At 42.1% G+C, this 19,586-nt stretch overlaps 1 protein-coding gene across 2 annotated transcripts in view; it reads right to left on the bottom strand.

Annotated features, from left to right (window-relative positions):
- The window catches only part of dennd1b (DENN/MADD domain containing 1B), a 333,534-nt gene that overhangs the window by 313,146 nt on the left and 802 nt on the right, over positions 1 to 19,586 (bottom strand). For both annotated transcript variants that reach the window (XM_072274177.1, XM_072274178.1), the window contains exon 2: positions 9,219 to 9,283. In XM_072274177.1, the coding sequence (XP_072130278.1) occupies positions 9,219 to 9,283 (65 nt within the window). The remainder of the gene's footprint in view (positions 1 to 9,218; positions 9,284 to 19,586) is intronic.

Below are 19,586 nucleotides of genomic sequence, written 5' to 3'. Positions count from 1 at the left end.
AATAAGCTTTCTTTTCAATGCATGGTTGTCATCTGGAGTGATCTGCCAGGATTGGTGGAAAAGGCAGGCAGAATTAAAATGGTTCTTCAAAAGGAAAAGTGTAGAGGGATACAGGTCTAATGAGGCAAATAGAATTAGCATTGACAGACATCATGGTTAGCATCGGCAAAGTGGGCTAACACAGCCCATTTCTGTGCAGAACAGTCTTTGCTGATGACTGCTTTTGCATTGCCAAAAGCTCAGCAACTTGCTTTTGTAAAACTTTCAGGTCCAAATGGTGACATTTTGTAATTTGTCTGAGCTTGTTATGAGAGTGAAAGTTTTGCTTCTCCCATAAGCATATGTTTACTGGCTAAGCTATCTGCAGTTTCTGAAGTACAATTTTTACCGACTGTAATGCTATTCCACAGATTTTCCGATCTCTTTCTTTGTCAGACATAGCTTGCTATAATACACTCCCTGCAGCTTCACTGTTTCCAGCCGGTTTTTCAACAATTTGCTAATTGAAGTTTGACACCAGTGCTCCTTGTTCTTTCAGGAATTTCACATTATTATGTAACTGAGCTGACATCTCAGTCAGCTTTCCATACACCTTATTTAGTGTCCTTTTTAAGCTATCTATTTTAAACATCTTTCAACTCCATTTCATTCTCAGTCTGGAATATTTTGTTTTCCCGTTAAAAGGCTATTCTGCTCAGTTTCCATGCCATGTCTATGAGCCATTTCCACTTCTAATCTGTCTAAAGGTTGGAACAAATGACATAAGACAGTTCTAACCTTTTGACCATTCAATTTAATTTAACTCTTTTCTTTTATTTTGAAGGCATTAATTTTCAAGCTTCACGCACAGTGCAGCAGTAGACTCGTCCCAACTTCACAGACAGATGCATATTTTTCACTTAGCATGTGCACCTCTTCCGATTGCTGATGTAAATGCTTTAGAGGGGGAGCATTCACCTCCTTTCTCATTCTCAGTTTCCAAAGTATTTCCACGTACGTTGTTGCAAATCTCACTCTCGCTATTCCTCCCTTGTAACACGGTGGAGAAACTCAGCAGGTCAGACAGCATCCAAGGAAATGAAACAACTTTCAACATATTGGGCCGGGACCATTCTTCAGGACTGGAAAGGAAGGGCGAAGGCGCCAGAATGAAAAGGCGGGGAGGAGAGGGGAAGGAAGATAGCTAGGTGATTGGTGAAGCCCAGTGGGTTGGAAAGATAAAAGGGTGGAGAAGAAGGAATCTGATAGGAGAGGAGAGTGGACCATAACGGCAAGGACCCAAGGAGAGGTGATAGGCAGGTGAGAAGAGATAAGAGGCCAGAGTGGGGAATAGAAGAAGAGGGGAGGAGGAGGGAATTTTTTTTTACCAGAAGGAGAAATCAATGTTCATGCAATCAGGTTGGAGGCCACCCAGACGGAATACAAGATGTTGGTCTTCCACCCAGAGGACGGCCTCACTCTTGGCACAAAAGGCAGCCATGTCGGAACAGGAATGGGAATGGGAATTAAAATGTTTGGCCACCAGGAAGTTCCACTTTTGGCGGATGGAGCAGAGGTCCTTGTCAAAGCAGTCCCCCAATTTACAACGTGTCTCACTAATGTAGAGGAGGCACTGGGCACAATAGACGGCAACCCTATTAGCTTCAGAGGTGAAGCATTGACTCACCTGTAAGGACTGTATGGGACCCTGAATGGAAGTTGGGGTGGGAGTGTTTGTAACTGTTTTGGCACAAAAGGCTATTTGACATTCATTCCCTGAAATAATTCTTCCATTTGCAGAATTTTATCTGCCTTACCAGATTCTTCAAATGTAATAATTATCCTAAAGAACTGAAAAGAATTATCTTTAGGAATACACGACCAATACACTGTGCCACGAACAGTCACAACGGGAAAATAGGATTTCAGGCCTTCTGAACCCACCTACATCTTGGGTTTCTGCCCAAATACACATTTCCACCCATTTGACCAGAGGGCAATGAAACCATGACAAACCACTCATTAATTCATCCACCAGTTTGCACGCCACCTGTATTTTATCAAAATGGTTGCCACATATTTTACTAAACTCAAAGTGAATGCTCAGCAACTCCAATCAGCAGCCAAATTAAACTATAGGTACCTAAACCAATTGTTGCCATAAATGTGGTATTTTTCCGCTCAGTTCAGTAATGTATAACCCAGAGGAAAAACAAAACCGAAATAAAGTGCTGAATTCCTGTATTCTGTCACAGGGACTACGAAATCTAAAATACTATGTTCTTATCTATTTCACCACGTCCTCTTGAGCTTTCTGACACATGGCCTTATCTTATTTTAATTCTGAGGATGTTTGACTGCAGCATCACACTTTGGCAGATGTGCAAATTCACTCAGTCTTACTTTACAGCCAGCCTCAGATATTCATGCATCCTGTGTCCTGCATCCAGAGCATTGTAATTCTTCGTTTCATTCAGACTTGTGTGTCAGGCTGAGTATCACTGCCCTCCATTTCCTTGCGTAGACAAGAAGCATCCAGCAAACTATCCATGTCTAAGCAGGGAAATACATGCAATGGTGGCAGCCTGTCTTCACATAAGGTATGCAATAACATGAAACAATCTCCTTAGGTGGTAAAAAGACCAACAAACTTAACAATGCACTTTCCCTTGGTGCTGACAGCCACTCACAGCATTAAATACCAATGAATATTAAAACTTTCAGGGGCAGGGGTTGCTGTTGAGAAGTAATTAGATGATTATGCAAGGACAAGACAGAGGTGGAGTATTCACAGCAATGACTCACCTCCTGAACCTTCAAAGTCCTTTTGTCAATTACAAAGCTTAAATTAAGAGCACAACTGAATACGTCTTCCCATCCTATACTACGCATTAGCCTAGTTGATCCAAGACAAAACAGTAAGCAGGCAGCCCTACTACTGGATTTCATCTCTATCCTTCCTACCTGCAAGTGTTTACATAATCTGGATCAGGGGTTCCCAACCTTTTTTTTATGCCATGGATCCCTACGCTTAACTGAGGAGTCTGTGGGCCCCAGGTTGTGAACCCCTGATCAAGAAGATGCATCGGGGCTTCTCAATCATTTTGCATCACCAGTAGGCCCCAACCTCAATCAACAAAGACAGCAGTAAGAAGATGGAACAAGCACTACTTCCAGAGAACACATACATCAGCATCAACCATGATCCCGAATGTTGCCTCATCTTGAAGTCACAAGCTAATAGTAAGTGGAAACAAGGTCACCACAAACACTGTGGAAGCTTTGTAAGCTGCCAGTTTGCTGAAGCAATTAAATTTGGGCAACTAATGCAGCATCCTTGGGATCAACAATGAAAACATCCCCAAAAAGCCCTCAGTCATGATAAAGTTAATACAAAGGAATTATATTCACAGTGAAGGTACAGCAGTTAAATTCCTACACTAGTACCTCACAGGCACAAATTGAAAACCTACCAACCAGCTGTGGACCATAACTTCAGCTAGCGATAATCTGGGATTGTAAAATATATAAAAAGAATAAAAACAGTAATTTTTTAGGGTGGCGCAACTAGCCCTGCCTCATGTTGCAAGAAACCCAAGTTCAAACCTGACCTCAGAGATCGTTTATGTGGAGTTTACACAGTCTCCCTGTTCCCCGCAATAGCACAGGTTCCCCCATTCCCCCATCCCCATCCCAATTACAGGCAGGTTTGTAGGCTACTTGCCCACGGTAAATTGCTCCTAGTGTGTAAGTGAGTGGCAGAATCTGGGCGAGTCGAAGAGAATGGGATTAATGTCAGACTAGGGTAAAATGGGTGGCTATCGGATGGTGCAGATGCAATGTGCCAAAGGACCTGCTTCAATGACTAATGACCAATCTTGGTAATTGTGATGGTGAAATTACTGGGTTATTGTAAAAACCTCATCTAAATCATTGATGCCATGCTTTCTGACTGTAGCCTGCTAGAGACACCACACCTACAGGAAGGTGTTTGACTCTGAACTTCTACAGGCTCAGGCAAGTCACTCAGTTGTATCACTACCAACTTCCTCCGCGGCACTGTGGGAGAGACTTCACCAGAAGTAGTTGCAGGTAATTAGGGACAGATATATCAAATGTAGGAATGATAACTCAAATGAAAATGACAAAGACTCAACTCTGCTGTACCTTGACCTCCTAAAAACAAATCTTGGCAATCAAGCAGATCAACGGAAAGGCTACATTCGGCACAGCAGTAGCGTAAAGGTTTACACATGCGACCGGGGTTCAATTCTCGCCATTCCCGCCACTGTCTGTAAGGAGCTTGTACGTTCTGCCCGTGACCACGTAGGTTTTCTCTGGGTGTTCCAGTTCCCTCCCACAATGCAAGGATGTACTGATTGGTAGGCCAGTCATTATAAATTGTCCTGTGATCAGACTAAGGTTAAATCGGGCGTTGCTGGGCAGTGCAGCATGAAGCACCAGTAGGGTCTATTCTGTGTTGTATCTCAAATTAAAAAATAACAAATATAATCTTTTTTTAAAAAGATAATTGACAGATGCAGAATGAACTGACATACTGCAATCGGTTAATATTTAGCAAGCCTGAGAACAGGGACATCACAATATGTCAGCAACAAACCATCTTGTGCTTAACCATGTTTTACACTGATTAAAACTAATGTAATAATAAATATTTTGCTGCAAAATAAATGACCGATATCGTTTTGAATGGGAAGTACCTACAATACCAACTGCTCCCCTCCTTTCCCCTCCCACAATACATTCTGGCATCAAAGAACTAAAGTCCATTTTCAGAATAGCATGTCAGAATATCAGCACACTTTTTTTTTTAAACTGAAGGGTGGAGAGAAGAAGGAACCACAACCTCACGTCGAAGTGGGTGATGTAAATGAATGCAGAAACACAAATATACAGTACATAAGTTAGAGCAAAGTGTACACAGGAGTGCTGTTAGTTTCTCCCTCCCTCGTCAAGGAAGCTGAGGCCAAATCTACTCTTACACCATCATCACGCTGAAACTGGATGATGATACGAAACCTACCACCCACCAAATCTAGATACTCCCCTGAACCCACCCCAGGGTAGAAGCCCTGTACAACGAAACAAAATGTGGGACAAGCTATTCGATATGCAACAATGTACAAATGCTGCTGCCTCAGAAGATGCAGTAAATAGTTAAAAACAAATTTCCGGGTAGCGCAGTGCGTTTTAAAATGCCCAAACTGCAATTTTGCATATAACCACTGCAACCACATGAAAACTATAAAATGGAATAACACTGTATTTTAAAATCTCCTGTTGACTTTTATATGCAACAAACCAAACTGCAACCTCTCTCCTTCAAGGATACAAGTCAACACAGAACAATGTGCCTTTGAGCACAGTCACATTTCCTCTACCATACAGGACACAGCAAAGTCTCTTTGTAGTCACATCTCATTGCACAAAATGCCTAACCCACATATTGCCGTGACCCTGAGAAGTGTGGGTGCATCCTTCTAACTACATTTGTAAATACAAACATCTTTAAAACACTAATTCTGTAGCTTTCTTCTACATAACAATGTACAGTAACAATCATTTTGCAAAATTGGATTTGGGTGGTGTCTTGAAGGGTTGGAGTGCCTCAGGGATGGAGAGGGGAATTTTCAAACAACTCATGAATTTACAGCTGCTTCCTCACATTTTAAATTGCATCATGGTTCAAGTCTTCAATACTTATCCAATTTTGCTTTCAAACCCTGTTGCAATTTCTGGACAACAACCAAACAAAAAACATGCCAACTCTAAGAAACAACCTATGTTTGCAGTTTTACCAAGAACAAGGACTGTTCCTCTGATCTTTCTTCTCTTGATGTTCAAGCTCAAAATAAGCTGCCTCCAAGCTCTTTCTCTGCCAAATACAACTGTATTCAGAGCAAGACCAGTTCCTATAACTCCTGCCCATTCTTTTTCAGGGCTCCAGTACTTTACATTTCTTAATTTTTCTTATTGTTCCTCCATATTTCTTCCAGTTTTTGGTCTTTGAAGACAATTTTGAATTTGCCTAAAAATTATTTTGTATTTAATGTAATTGCCTTCTAACTTCAAAATTTCTTGGTTTCAACAATGATTGATTGACTCACAAACCTAACTGCTGATACTGAATCATAAAGGAAGTAGATTGATTATGTTCCTCTAAACACGAAAAACAAGAGTCAGAAACTAGTATACTTACCGCATATGCACAAACTAGTTGGGGGGGGGGGGCAAAATATGATTAAGTTACTCCTCAAAAATACTATGATGCTGAAAAAATTCAAAACTATATCCCAGTACTAAGCTCCTTGCACCAGAAACACCAAGAGAGTTCAATATTTTCAACTTAATATCATCTAATCCTCTTTTTAAAGTTTCCAAGAACAGAATTACCGATTTTCTTTAAACTTCCTGTGCAGAACACGTCACTGATTCTAATACAAGTGCAACAACAGAGGCTTGTGTTTGTTGACTTGTCTGGATCAACCAGGAAAGTGATGGAAAGATACTCAAAGGCCAGACATCAGCTCACTTCAGCCTGTTAAGGAACCGCTTTTAGATACACTTATTACTCAACACAGTCAAGAGTTTGTTTTTGTACTGGAACAGACTAAATGCAAGTCTGCAAATGAAGAGGACTTTAATCTTCATGATAAATTTTAAATACCAGAAAATACATTTGAAAAACAAAGGAAATGGGGGTGGGGGTGTAGGGAGTTGGCCATGCAGTTAAATAAATTCCTCCTTAAATACAGACCTAGACACACAGATGAATCATTATATGAGCTATTGCTTAACCAACTGCAGTACAAAATAACATTGAAAGGCAGTTCAGCACAGCCCACCATACTTCCATATTTCTTCAATTGCCTTCAGGTCCCTGGGTTCGACAATCCAACTGATACATAACATTCTAAATTTGTTACCCATAGACACACACACGTGATAAAACGCTGTAATGAATCAGGATGTAGGAGGGAGACTGAAAATCTGGCTGAATGTTGCCATGACAACTACCTCTTTCCTTCAATCGTCAGCAAAATCCATGATATGATTAACAATTGCAGAAGGAAGAAGTTGGAGGTCCCTGTGAGCCAATCATCACTCGTGGATTGGCAGTGCAGAGGGTCAGTAGTTTTAAACTCCTTGGTGGTAACACAATCAGAGAATCTGTCCGAGGACCAGCATCACAAAGAAGGGACAACAACGCCTTTACTTTCTTAGAAGTTTGGGGAGATTTGGCATGTCACCAAAACTCTGACAAACTTCTATGGGTGCACAGTGGAGAGTAACCTAACTGGCTGCATTACAGCCTGGTATGGTAACACCAATGCCCAGAAATGGAAAAGGCGACAGAAAATGATGAATACAACCCAGTCCATCACAGGTAAAACCCTACCCACCATTGACTGCATTTACATGGAGCGCTGCCACAAGAAAGCAGCATCCATCATCCACCCAGGTCAGGTTCTCTTCTCACTACTACTTCCATCAAGTATTTGGTACAGGAGCCTCACATCTCAATAGCAGCTGCTACCCTACAACCATCAGGCTCCTGAATCAGCTTCACTCACAACTCTGAACTGATTCCACAACTGAGCCTCACTTTCAAGAAGTCTTTACAACTCATAATCTCGGTATTATTTTTGTAGGCACAGTTTGTCTTCTTCTGCACATTGGTTGTTTGTCAGTGAACGCAGCAGGCCAGGCAGCATCTGAAACGTCGACTGCACCTCTTCCTAGAGATGCTGCTGGCCTGCTGCGTTCACCAGCAACTTTTATGTGTGTTGCTTGAATTTCTAGCATCTGCAGAATTCCTGTTGTTTGGTTGTTTGTCAGTCTTTGTTTATATATGGATTTTTCAATTCTAATGTATTTCTTTACTTTTCCTACAAATGCTTGCAAAAAAAAAAAGAATCTCAAGGTAGTATAGTAGCCTATATGCACTTCGATAATAAATTTACTTTGAACTTTGATTTAATTTCCCTCATTAGAGTTCATGTCCACTATAGGGGACAGAAACTGGAACTGCCAGAATAAGTGCTTCAGCAACTCCATACACAAAAGAAAATCTGAGACTTTAACTGAACATGCAAGGGAACCGAAAATAAAAAGCATTCCCCAAAATCTCTCACTTCCACACTGTTGTTGAGTCATTTAAGACTTTGGGAACAGAAAATGTACAACCTAATGATTTATTTCACTTACTCTTTCAGTAGACTGCACTTCCCATTAGCTGGCTGTTCACTCCCCTTCAACAGGAGAATAAGTTCATTTTATAGGCAACTCCTGCATTATGCAGGGTTGTGTTCCCCGGAAATGATCCATATTCCGATTTTCTATATCGCCCCAAACTGCTGTGACGAGAGGGTTGCCTGGATAAGCCAATGTTACAAGCTGGTTAAGCCGAAATGCTCCATGTTGAGGGTCTCTTTTTCCACTTTAACAGTAGGATTATGCCCAAATACCTGACTTGTAACTGTTCTGCTTTGCTCCACCATCCTCACCCAGTCTCCCAGAACACAGATTCTGGGACAATTACGGCCAAATTCGTCAATCTGATAAACCTCCCTTAAATCCAAATCAGTTTCTTCTCTTTCAATCACAGTTTAATTTGCTGATTTGCCCTGTGTATTAATCTAAATTTCAAATAATCTCTTATGTGGTACACTCTCAAACGTGTACTGTATTAAAAATACACCTGACCCATTAAAAATTTACAACTACCCTATCAGTCACTTTTTCACACCTTTGCAGTACTCTTTCTCTGATTCAGCACTTGCTTCTAGTTACACCACACAGGACACTAAAGTAGACTGGATCAATTACCTGCTACTACTGATGACAAATCCAATTAATCTCATAGAATTTAAAATCAAGAAAGTAACTTTAAAAAAAGCAACTCTCAAATTGTAAAAATGTAAAGCCAATTGTCAACAAGTGTGCATGTGGGATGTCAGAATGAGAATTAACTTTCACCTCAGGGCTTAAACTTCTGGCTGAAAAAGGAAAACAATCTTATGCCAAGTATGCAACTTTCGCCATAATCACACATCACAGTATCCATGTTTGATCTGAAACTGGAATGGTATTCCCAGAAGAATTCAGTAAGCTAAAAAGACAGCAAGAAGAATGTGATTACCAGTGGCAGACTAATTAACAAATCACTGGCAATTCTTCAACATTCAAAACAACTGAATGGCCACAATGCAATTTACCTTCATTTTCAGAAGTCGGACAGGTCACCTTGAAGACAAGATCGAAAGTCCTTTCTGGGCTCTCTCTGTTGAAAAATAAGGTGGATTTATCTGGTAAAACAGATTTGTTAAGCAATCACCAGAAATATTCCATCAATTATAAATATGAAAATTAATGCATGACCGAACTTTAATGTAAGAAAAACTTTACATTCAAACCTCAATTTGCACCACCCCTTCCAATCACCAATCCCACTCTTCTAGCAACAAATTTGAATAATTCATTAACAAAGCATGATATTTCAATCACATTCGTATAGGAAAACAAGGCAGGCCAGTATTTTTTAACCATCCCAACTTCCCTCAGAAAGGTGAAGTGCATTGGAGGACCCTTGGAGGGTCAGGCACCCTGAGCCAATAGGCTGGTCCTGAACTTATTACATAATTTACTGGCATAATTTAACTATTTAACTATTTATGGTTCTATTACTATTTATTATTTATGGACCGACTGTAACGAAAACCAATTTCCCCCGGGATTAATAAAGTATGACTATGACTATGACTATTCTCCAGCTGCTGAAGTGGTGCATGTCCAGTGTTATTAGTTTGTGAACGGTCAGACTGAGTTTCAAAATTTGGCCCCATTTATAATGGTCACACAGGAAAATACATTTTAAATTATAACACCGTCCAAGATGAAGAGGAACCTAAAGGCGATATTCCATACATTTTCCAGATAACCCAAGTAAGGCTCTGGGAAGTAAAGGTGAAAGAAATCTTCACAGTTTGCATGCAGCACAAATTACAGTACCAGTGTGCTAATTTTAAGATGGTTGAAAGAATACGATTCCTTAATACCATAAGATATAGGAGGAGAATTAGGCTATTTGGCCCATCGAACCTGCTTCACCATTTCACCATGGCTGATCCAATTTTCCTCTCAGCCTCAATCTCCTGCCTTCTCCCTGTATCCCTTTATGCCCAGACCAATCAAGAATCTATCAACCCCACCTTAAATATACATAAAGACTTGGCCTCCACAGCTGCCCATGGCAATGAGTGGCATTCTCCACTCTCTGGCTAAAGAAATTCCTCCTCATCTCCGTTCAAAAAGGATGTCCTCTATTCTGAGGCTGTGTCCTCTGGTCTTAGACTACACACCATAGGAAACATCCTCTCTATCAATGCCTTTCACCATTCAACAGGCTTCAATGAGGTCACCCCACATTCTTCAGAATTCTAGTGAATATGGGCCCAGAACCATCAAATGCTCTTCATTTGACAAACCTGGAATCATTTTCATGAATCTCCTTTGAAATCTCTCCTTTCAGTACATCCTTTCTAAAATAAGGGACCCAAAACTGCTCATAATACTCCAAGTGAGGTCTCACCAGTGCTTTATAAAGTCTTAACATTACATCCTTGCTTTTATATTCTAGTCCGCTTGAAATGAATTCTAATATTGTATTTGCCTTCCTCACCACAGACTCAACCTGAAAATTAACCTTCAGGGAATCCTGCACAAGGACTCCAAGTCCCTTTGCACCTCAGTTCTTTTGTATATTCTCTCCATTTAGAAAGTAGTCAACCCTTTGATTATTCTACCAAAGTGCATGACCACATACTTTCAGACACTGTATTCCATCTGCCATTTCTTTGCCCATTCTCATAAACTAACAAAGTGCCCTGTAGCCTCTCTACTTCCTCAAAACTATCTGCCCCTTCATCTATCTTCATATTGTCTTCAAACTTTGCAACAAAGCCACCAATTCCATCATCCAACTCATTGAAACATAATGTAAAAAGAGTTGGTCCCAACAGAGACCCATGTGGAACAACACTAGTCACTGGCAGCTAGTCAGAAAATCTTTGGCTCCTGCCAATCAGCCACTGCTCTATCCTTGCCAGAATCTTTCCTGTAATACCAAGGCTCATAGCTTATTAAGCAGCCTCATTGATTGGCGTTATCTCAAATGATCACAAGGCAGCCTACGGAGAAGAAGTCATCACCTTGACACAGTGGTGTCAAGAAAACAATCTCTCCTCCAATGTCACTAAGACAAAGGAGCTGGCTGCAGACTACAGGAGGAATGGAGACAGGCTAACCCCTATTGACATCAATGGATCTAGGGTTGAGAGGGTGAACAGCTTTAAGTTCCTCGGTATACACATCACCAAGGATCTCACGTGGTCTGTACATACCGGCTGTGTGGTGAAAAGGGCACAACAGCACCTCTTTCACCTCAGACGGCTGAAGAAGTTTGGTATGAGTCTCCACATCCTGACTTTTTACAAGGGCACAATTAAGAGCATTCTGACTGGCTGTAACACTGCCTGGTAAGGGAACTGTACTTCCCTCAATAACAGGGCTCTGCAGAGAGTGGTGCGGACAGCCCAGAGCGTCTGTAGATGTGAACTTCCCACTATTCAGGACATTTACAGAGACAGGTGCATAAAAAGGGCCTGAAAGGTCATTGGGGACCAGAATCACCCCAACCACAAACTGTTCCAGCTGCTACCATCCGGGAAACGGTACCGCAGCATTAAAGCCAGGACCAACAGGCTCCAGGACAGCTTCATCCACTAGGCCATCAGACTGATTAATTCACGCTGATACAATTGTATTTCTATGCTATATTGACTGTCCTGTTCTACATACTATTTATTACAAATTACTATAAATTGCACATTACACATTCAGAGACATAATGTAAAAATTTTTACTCATGTATGGGAAGGATGTAAGAAATAAAGTCAATTCAATGTGTATCAAAGGCTTTCTGAAAATCGAAGTACACAACATCAACCAGTCCGCCTTTGTCTATCCTGCCTGAGACTTCTTCAAAGAATTCCAACAGATTTGTCAGGCAAGACTTTCCCTTAATGCCTCCAAGTACCTTGAGATGTCTTCCATAATAATGGACTCCAACATCTTCCCAACCACTGAGGTCAGACTAACTGGCAGCTAGTCAGAAAAGGCTCCCTTTCTTCTGCCTGTCTCCCTTCTTGAAGAGCGGAGTGATATTTGCAATTTTCCACTCTTCCAGAACCATTCCAGAATCTAGTGATTCCTGGAAGGTCTTTACTAATGCCTCCACGATTTCTTCAGCTACCTCTTTCAGAACTCTGGGGTGTACACCATCTGGTCCTAGTGACTCATCTAACTTCAGACCTTTCAGTTTCCCAAGAACCTTCTCTCTAGTTATGGTAACCACACACTTCATGCCCCCTGACACCTGAAACTTCCACCATACTGCTAGTGTCTTCCACAGTGAAGACTGGTGCAAACTACTTATTCAGTTCATCCACTATTTCGATGTTCCCCATTACTACCTCTCCAGTATTGTTTTCCAGTGGTCCGATATCCACTCTCACCTTCTTTTACACTTTACGTATCTGAAGAAACATTTGGCATCCTCTTTAATATTATTGATTCCAAAAGGCTATTTGACTTAGATGGTGTCCACGTTATCAGAGCTGCATTATTGAAGCAACAGCGGAAGTAGAGAAGTATTTCATAATGTCCTGCAAAATGCCTTGTAGAAAGACTTCAGAATCTCAGAGGCATGTCTATCACAAAACTTTACTCAGCCTCTGGACTGCTCTTGTAGCCACACTATCTATGTCATTAGAACAGTTAGGCTTTTGATAAAGCCCCCATGATGTCCCTGATAATGATGTTAATACTATTCAATGTCAGGGGAGGTGGCTATATTCTCTCCTATTGGATTGGATCTTAAAACTATTACTAATAATGAACACGGCCTGATAGGCTGTGGCATAATGATTAGTTCCCACATCAGCCCAAGCCTGTGAGTTAGCCATGGAGCTATAGCCTGCTGCAGACTTGTCATCAGATTTTCAACTGCAAATCAAAATATTCCATAGCTCCTTGATATCACACAGTCAAACGTTGCCATGATCTAAAGGGTCATGCTCACTTCATAATTGGAATTCAGCTTTTTGCTGCATACTTGTACAGAGGCTGCAGTAAGGGTAAACTCCAAACAGAACACGAGTATTCCACACATTGAGAAAGCAAGTATTGCCTAATGGAACAGTCACTGATCCCTTAAGGTAAAGTAGGGAGAATAAATGTGTCCTCCCAGGTTACCACAGGGTTCCATTCCCATCAACTGTTTGTGACCCAAACAGTGAGGAACAGAGCTCCCACAGCAGCTTGCAAATCCATCCTGCTGGACTCGTTCATATATAAAGGCTGTACATCAACAAGGTGTTCATAAAATGGGGATCACCTGTAATAGGATTGGACTGGGATGAGTGTAAATAGATGTTTGATGGTTATGGACTTGGTGAGCCAAATGCCCTTTTCTCTGCTGTATGACCCAATGGCCACCCATCACCTAGATGACACTTCAGATTAAATTGGTGAGAAAGTAACTGGCCAGAACTAATTCAGTTAACACTTCTGGCTAAAGATTATTGCAACCTTATCTCTTGTGTTTACATGCAGAATGTTAAGAACAGGAAATGCCTTTAAATACATTATTAGCCATCACCATTTATAAACAGCTGTGCCAAGATTCTGCAGATCCGATCTGTTGGCTATGGGATCACTTAGGTGTATCAGCAGCAGACTGCCTCTGGTGATTGGCATACCCGCTGTCGAAGGCTGGATCTTATCTACTCGGTTGTTATCATCTTAAGCACCCAGCCGAATTACCTCTCCATAGATGCTGCCTGACTTGCTGAGTTCCTCCAGCGCTTGGTGCATGTTGGGCCTACATCTGACATGCTTCTCTCCAATCCTCATTGAACCAAGTGCCCTTTGGCACCTCAAGAACCATAATGTGGTCACTCCAGCCAACAGTACCATGGGCAGGTACAGTTCCTACAGGCAGGGTTCCTCATCAGAACACAAGAATCAGAAGAAATAAGATATAGGTCAATCATCTCCTCCTGGTTGTTCTACCATTCAATTGGATCATTTTAACTCAGCATCTCTCTCCTGCACTAACCTATTATCCCTTTAATCTCTTAACGTTAAAGTGTCATTCAACCACAGTCCTGAATATGCAATTGGACCTCCAGAATGATCTTGATTGAGTAGTAATTCCAAAAATTCACTAGTCACAGTGATGAAATTTGTCTGTATCTCGATCCTGGGCAGATGACCCCATATTGTGAAACTGTGTGTGACCTTTGCTCCAGACAAGACAAGCATCATGTCTGCACCTGTCTTAGCAAGCTCCACATAAATCACTGAGATTATCACTTAATGTTCTAAACATTGGAGTACCTAGGCTCAGTCAGCCTCACCTCAGCGCAGAATACAAGCCTACTATCCCAGGAATCAGTCTGGTGAACCAGGTATGTGTATCGTCACTTACTGTGGAAAATGCACCACATTACTGACATGCAAAAGCAGTGTATGTGTTATGTTCAAATAAAGAGGCATATAAGGAATAAGTTAATTGACCAGAAACCTAACTTGGCATTCCATTAAGTTTTGGATTATCCATATTTCAACTCCATTTATCCAAGTCAGTTCTATTTCTCCATACCCTCCCATTAAACAAAATCCATCTACCTCCACCTAAACCCGAGGCTTCCAACCTGGGGTCTATGGGCCCCTTGGTTAATGGTACGGAAGTTGGAAACAGCATCACTTGTCTGAATAGTTGACAATTTTATTATCTTTGTGAAGAAATCATTCCTCCTTTGGCTGTTTAAAAACTTGGATTTAACTTTGGAGATTGTCCTTTTTTATTCTGGACTTTTTATCTACTCTGTTGTTATTATCTTAAGCACTCAACTGAATCTCTCTCAATCTTCTAAACTCAAAAGAAGGTCAAACTAATTAATACAATCTGTCCTCACTATAACCTTTAAATCTGCTGTTATTCTTGTGCATCTGCACTGCTCCATCACCATATCTAAGGCAAAAATATCATTCTTTAAACAATGTTTCCACAAGCGTTCAGTTCTCCAGATGGGACTTGGTGCAATTTGTATTTCTTCCCATTCTAATCCCTGCCTACATCCTGCTAGAATTTTTAAGACTCCTGATGAAGGGTCTTGGCACAAAACTATTTATTCCTCACCACAGATGTTGTCTGACCCGCTGAGTTCTTCCAGCATTTTGTGCGTTTTACTCCACATTTCAGGCCTCTGCAGAATCTCTTGAGTTCAGAATTTTGGATCACAGTTTATAACTATACTTTTGTACACAGACATCAAAATCTGCCAATTCTTTTTATATTACTAATCTTTTACTCCGGGTGGCAGGGTGGCGATAAGTCTCTACTAAAGGAGGGGTAAGGCACTCCTTCCCTTGGCTAGCCTGCAGGTCACCCTTGGACAAAGTGCAACAGCTACTTACACAGCCCCACCCCTGACCAGGATCACGTGAAACCATGGGAGCAGGTGGTGGATGGTCGTACGAGCAGCTGGTGCACATCGCAAGACCTGTTTCTGCAACCAGTGATCCCTGGAGAGTATTGATACTCTTTACCCGTCTTGTAAAGCCACTGCCCAGAAAGCGGCAATGACAAACCACTTCTGTGGAAAAAATTTGCTAAGAACATACATGATCATGGAAAGACCATGATCACCCACGTCATAGGACATGGCACATAATGAACGAATAAGTATTTCACTGTAAACACAAAATAATCCGCAGATGCTGCGACCAAAGCAACACCTTCAGTACGCTGGATGAACTCAGCAGGTCGGGCAGCATCAGTTAGAAACAATGAGTCGACGTTTCAGGCCGGAACCCTTCATCAGGACTGAAGAATGAAAGATAGGGAAGGATTTGAAGAATGCTTGTAGCTTCAGTTGAAAGACCAGTAATTTGAAAGACAAAGGGGTAGGGGAGGGGAAGCATTGACGTGATAGCCCTGAAAACACTGGGTAGTAGAAGGAGGAGGCGGAACCATGAGGGAGCTGGGGGAGGGGTTGGAGTGAAATAGGGATAGAGGAAGGGAGGGGGAGGGAGTTACCGGAAGTTGGAGAATTCTATGTTCACACCAAGGGGCTGGAGACTACCTAGACGGTATATGAGGTGTTGCTCCTGCAACCTGAGTTTAGCCTCATTATGGCAGTAGAGGAGGCCATGTATGGACATATCTGAATGGGAATGGGAAGCAGTGTTGAAGTGGGTGGCTACCGGGAGATCCTGTCTGTTGTGGCAGATGGAGCGGAGGTGCTCGACGAAGCGGTCCCCCAATCTGCGTCGGGTTTCACCAATGTAGAGGAGGCCGCACCGGGAGCACCGGATGCAATAGATGACCCCAACAGACTCAGAAGTGAAGTGTCCATGATCACCTGGAAGGACCGTTTGGGGCCCTGAGTGGATGCAAGAGATGAGGTGTAGGGACAGGTGTAGCACTTACGCTTACAGGGATAAGTGCTGGGTGGGAGATCAGTGGGGATGGACGTGCAGATAGGGGAGTCGCGGAGGGACCGATCCCTGCGGAAAGCAGAGTGGGGTGGAGAGGGAAAGATGTGCTTAGTGGTGGGGTCCTGTTGAAGGTGGCGGAAGTTGCGGAGGATAATGTGCTGGATCCAGAGACTGGGAGGATGGTAGGTAAGGACAAAGGGAACTCTGTCCCTGTTGTGGTTGTGGGAGGATGGGGTGAGGGCCGAAGTGCGGGAAATGGAGGAGATGCGGGTGAGGGCATCGTTGATGACGATAGAAGGGAAACCACGATCCTTAAAGAAAGAGGACATTTGAGATGTCCTGGAACGGAAAGCCTCATCCTGGGAGCAGATGCGGCGGAGACGGAGGAACTGGGAACAGGGAATGGCATTTTTGCATGTGGCAGGGTGGGAAGAGGTATAGTCGAGGTAGTTATGAGAGTCAGTGGGCTTGTAGAAAAGTATTTTTATAATAATAATAATAGTAATTGAATAATAATAGAAGAGTATTTTATAATAATAATCATAATAATAGAATAAGTATTTCACTGTTCAAAAATACTGCAATTTGTCTGCCTGATAAGTCTAAACTCACCCACACTGTAGGCTACTTTGTCACTTTACTCGCTCACTCAATCTGTCAATCTCCCTTTTTAACTTCCTGCTTCCAACTGCATTACTTACAATGCCTCTGCAATCTCTAATAAAATTCTCTTAACGCCTTCATCCAAACCTATGACAAACATTCAACTGAGATCCCTGGAGAACACTATTCATCACATCCTTGCAGACTTGTCATCTGTCCCATACCCGGCCAGCAAAATCCAAATTGAATCAAATCTAGTGTGTGTGTCACATGCACCTGGACACTGTTTTATGTTGAAAGATAATTGCTAACTTTTATGCTGCTTGCACCAGTTTCTGCAGTCAAAATCGTGTGACACGATGAGAGCCTACTGAATCAAACGTCCTTACACAAGTACCCACTACAGCAAAGTTTCTTGCTCCCTATTAAAAGGTCCTTGCTCTTCTATTCTGAGTTTGTGCTGTCTGGCCTGGAGTCTCCCACTACTGGAAACATTCTGTCAATATCCACCCTATTCAGACCTTGTACTATTCGGTAGCTTTAATGAGGGACTTTCCCCTCCCACCCACCAATCCTTCTAAACTCTTCTCAACTCCAGTGAGTACAGAGCCAGAGACATGAAATGCTTTTCATACATTAACCTTTCATCTCCAAAATAATTCTTGTAAACTTTCTCTAAACCCTCTCCAACACTATCATATCCTTAGTTATAGGGCCCAAGCCTGCTCACAAAACTGTGGTCTGACCATTGTCATATAAAGCCTCAGCATTACATCCTTACTTTTAAATTCTAGTCTGTTCGAAATGAATGCTATACAGAATTTACCTTTAGGAAATTCTGCACGAGGACTCCCAAGTCCCATTGCACCTCTGATTTCTGAATTCTCTTCCGAATTAGAAAATAATCTATTCTTTTATTTCTTCTACCAGAGTGCATGACCATACAGAATTCCAGTTGCAACTTCTTTGCACATTCTTCCAACATGTCCATGTGCTCCAGCAAACATACTGCTTCCTCAACACTACCTACTCCTCCACCTATCTTTGTATCATCTGCAAAGGTGATACGAAGCCAGTGATTCTGTCATCCAGATCAATAAAATATAATGTGAAAATTAGCAAACCCAACACTAACCCCTGCAGGACACCTCTAGTCACTGGTAGCCAACCAGGAAAAATCCCCTTTATTCCCACTCCTTGCCTTCTGCCAGTCAACCAATCTTCTATCTATGCTAGTAATTTTCCTGTGACACCACAGAGATCTTGTTTAGCAGACTTCTGAACGGCACGTTGGGCAAGTGGTTAAGGCGTTTGTCTAGTGATTTGAAGGTCACTAGTTCGAGCCTCAGCTGTGGCAGTGTGTTTGTGTCCTTGAGCAAGGCACTTAATCACACATTACTCTAGTCTGTGCGAGGAGTGGCGCCCCACACAGACTTACAATCTGCACCTTGTAAGGCATGAAAATGCCTGACGCAGGCCTCTTATGGTCTGAGTAGACGTTCCCCCGCCCCCTCCCCTGCATGGCACCTTGTCAAAAGCCTTCTTAAATTCCAACAAGTCTCAATGGTGAGACCAGGGTTGGTGAGAGCAGAGGAGATCAAGGAGGAAGGCAAACATTCAAAAATGTGAGGAAAGAGGGAAGGACAAGCAATTGTGGAGTCTAACCAAGGCTGAAAATGGCATTAAGGGAAAGAATACGTAAAGAAGGACGGATCAGGATAATACAAATTTGTGCTGAGATATCAAGAAAAATAGGGTAGACATGCATGTGTACACAAGTAAGCACTCTCTCAGTCTGTGCAGTGGAGCCACGTCCCTGATCGTATCTTGGTCCCATTGCCATTAGACCAAGACTTTGGTCTGTATAGTGCCCCGTAGAAGGGTGGACCATCACTGGTGTTCCCCTAATATTTTAAATCTTAAGACATAAATAGTGGCAATCTGAAATGGCTATCACCTGATCTTTCCTTTTTTTGACTGTTGAGAGGGCCTGGGTTTGAAGTCTTGTTTCTAAAAAGTCACAAATGAATATGCCTCATTGCATGAGGAAGCAGGCAGCAAGCAACGTTCTACTGGTGCAAACCACAAAGAGATAACACTTAATTTTATTTCAGAACTACCTCAAAATCCGCAGTATTTTAAGATCACACAACAGAAGGATAGCTGAATTTTTATTTATCTCCCCAACGTAATAACTAGTGATCCCCTCCCGTGCTCTCAGCACAGAGTTCCACCACTGCACAACAGGTTTCACTCCCCATAACAGTTTAGGGAGGTGCCATACAGGTGTCATCTATAGGATGACAACTGGAGTACACTACTTGCTTACTTTCAAGTGTACTGTCCCGCTGGAACATCACTGAAATGCTACAGGAAAATATCCAATTCCATCACATCTTAGTCCCACAGTGTGACAA

This window comes from Mobula birostris, chromosome 12 (genome assembly GCF_030028105.1).
Source record: "Mobula birostris isolate sMobBir1 chromosome 12, sMobBir1.hap1, whole genome shotgun sequence".
Lineage (NCBI taxonomy): Eukaryota > Metazoa > Chordata > Chondrichthyes > Myliobatiformes > Myliobatidae > Mobula > Mobula birostris.
The sequence above is the reverse complement of the archived record's forward strand: the minus strand, read 5'-3'. Positions and strand labels throughout refer to the sequence as shown.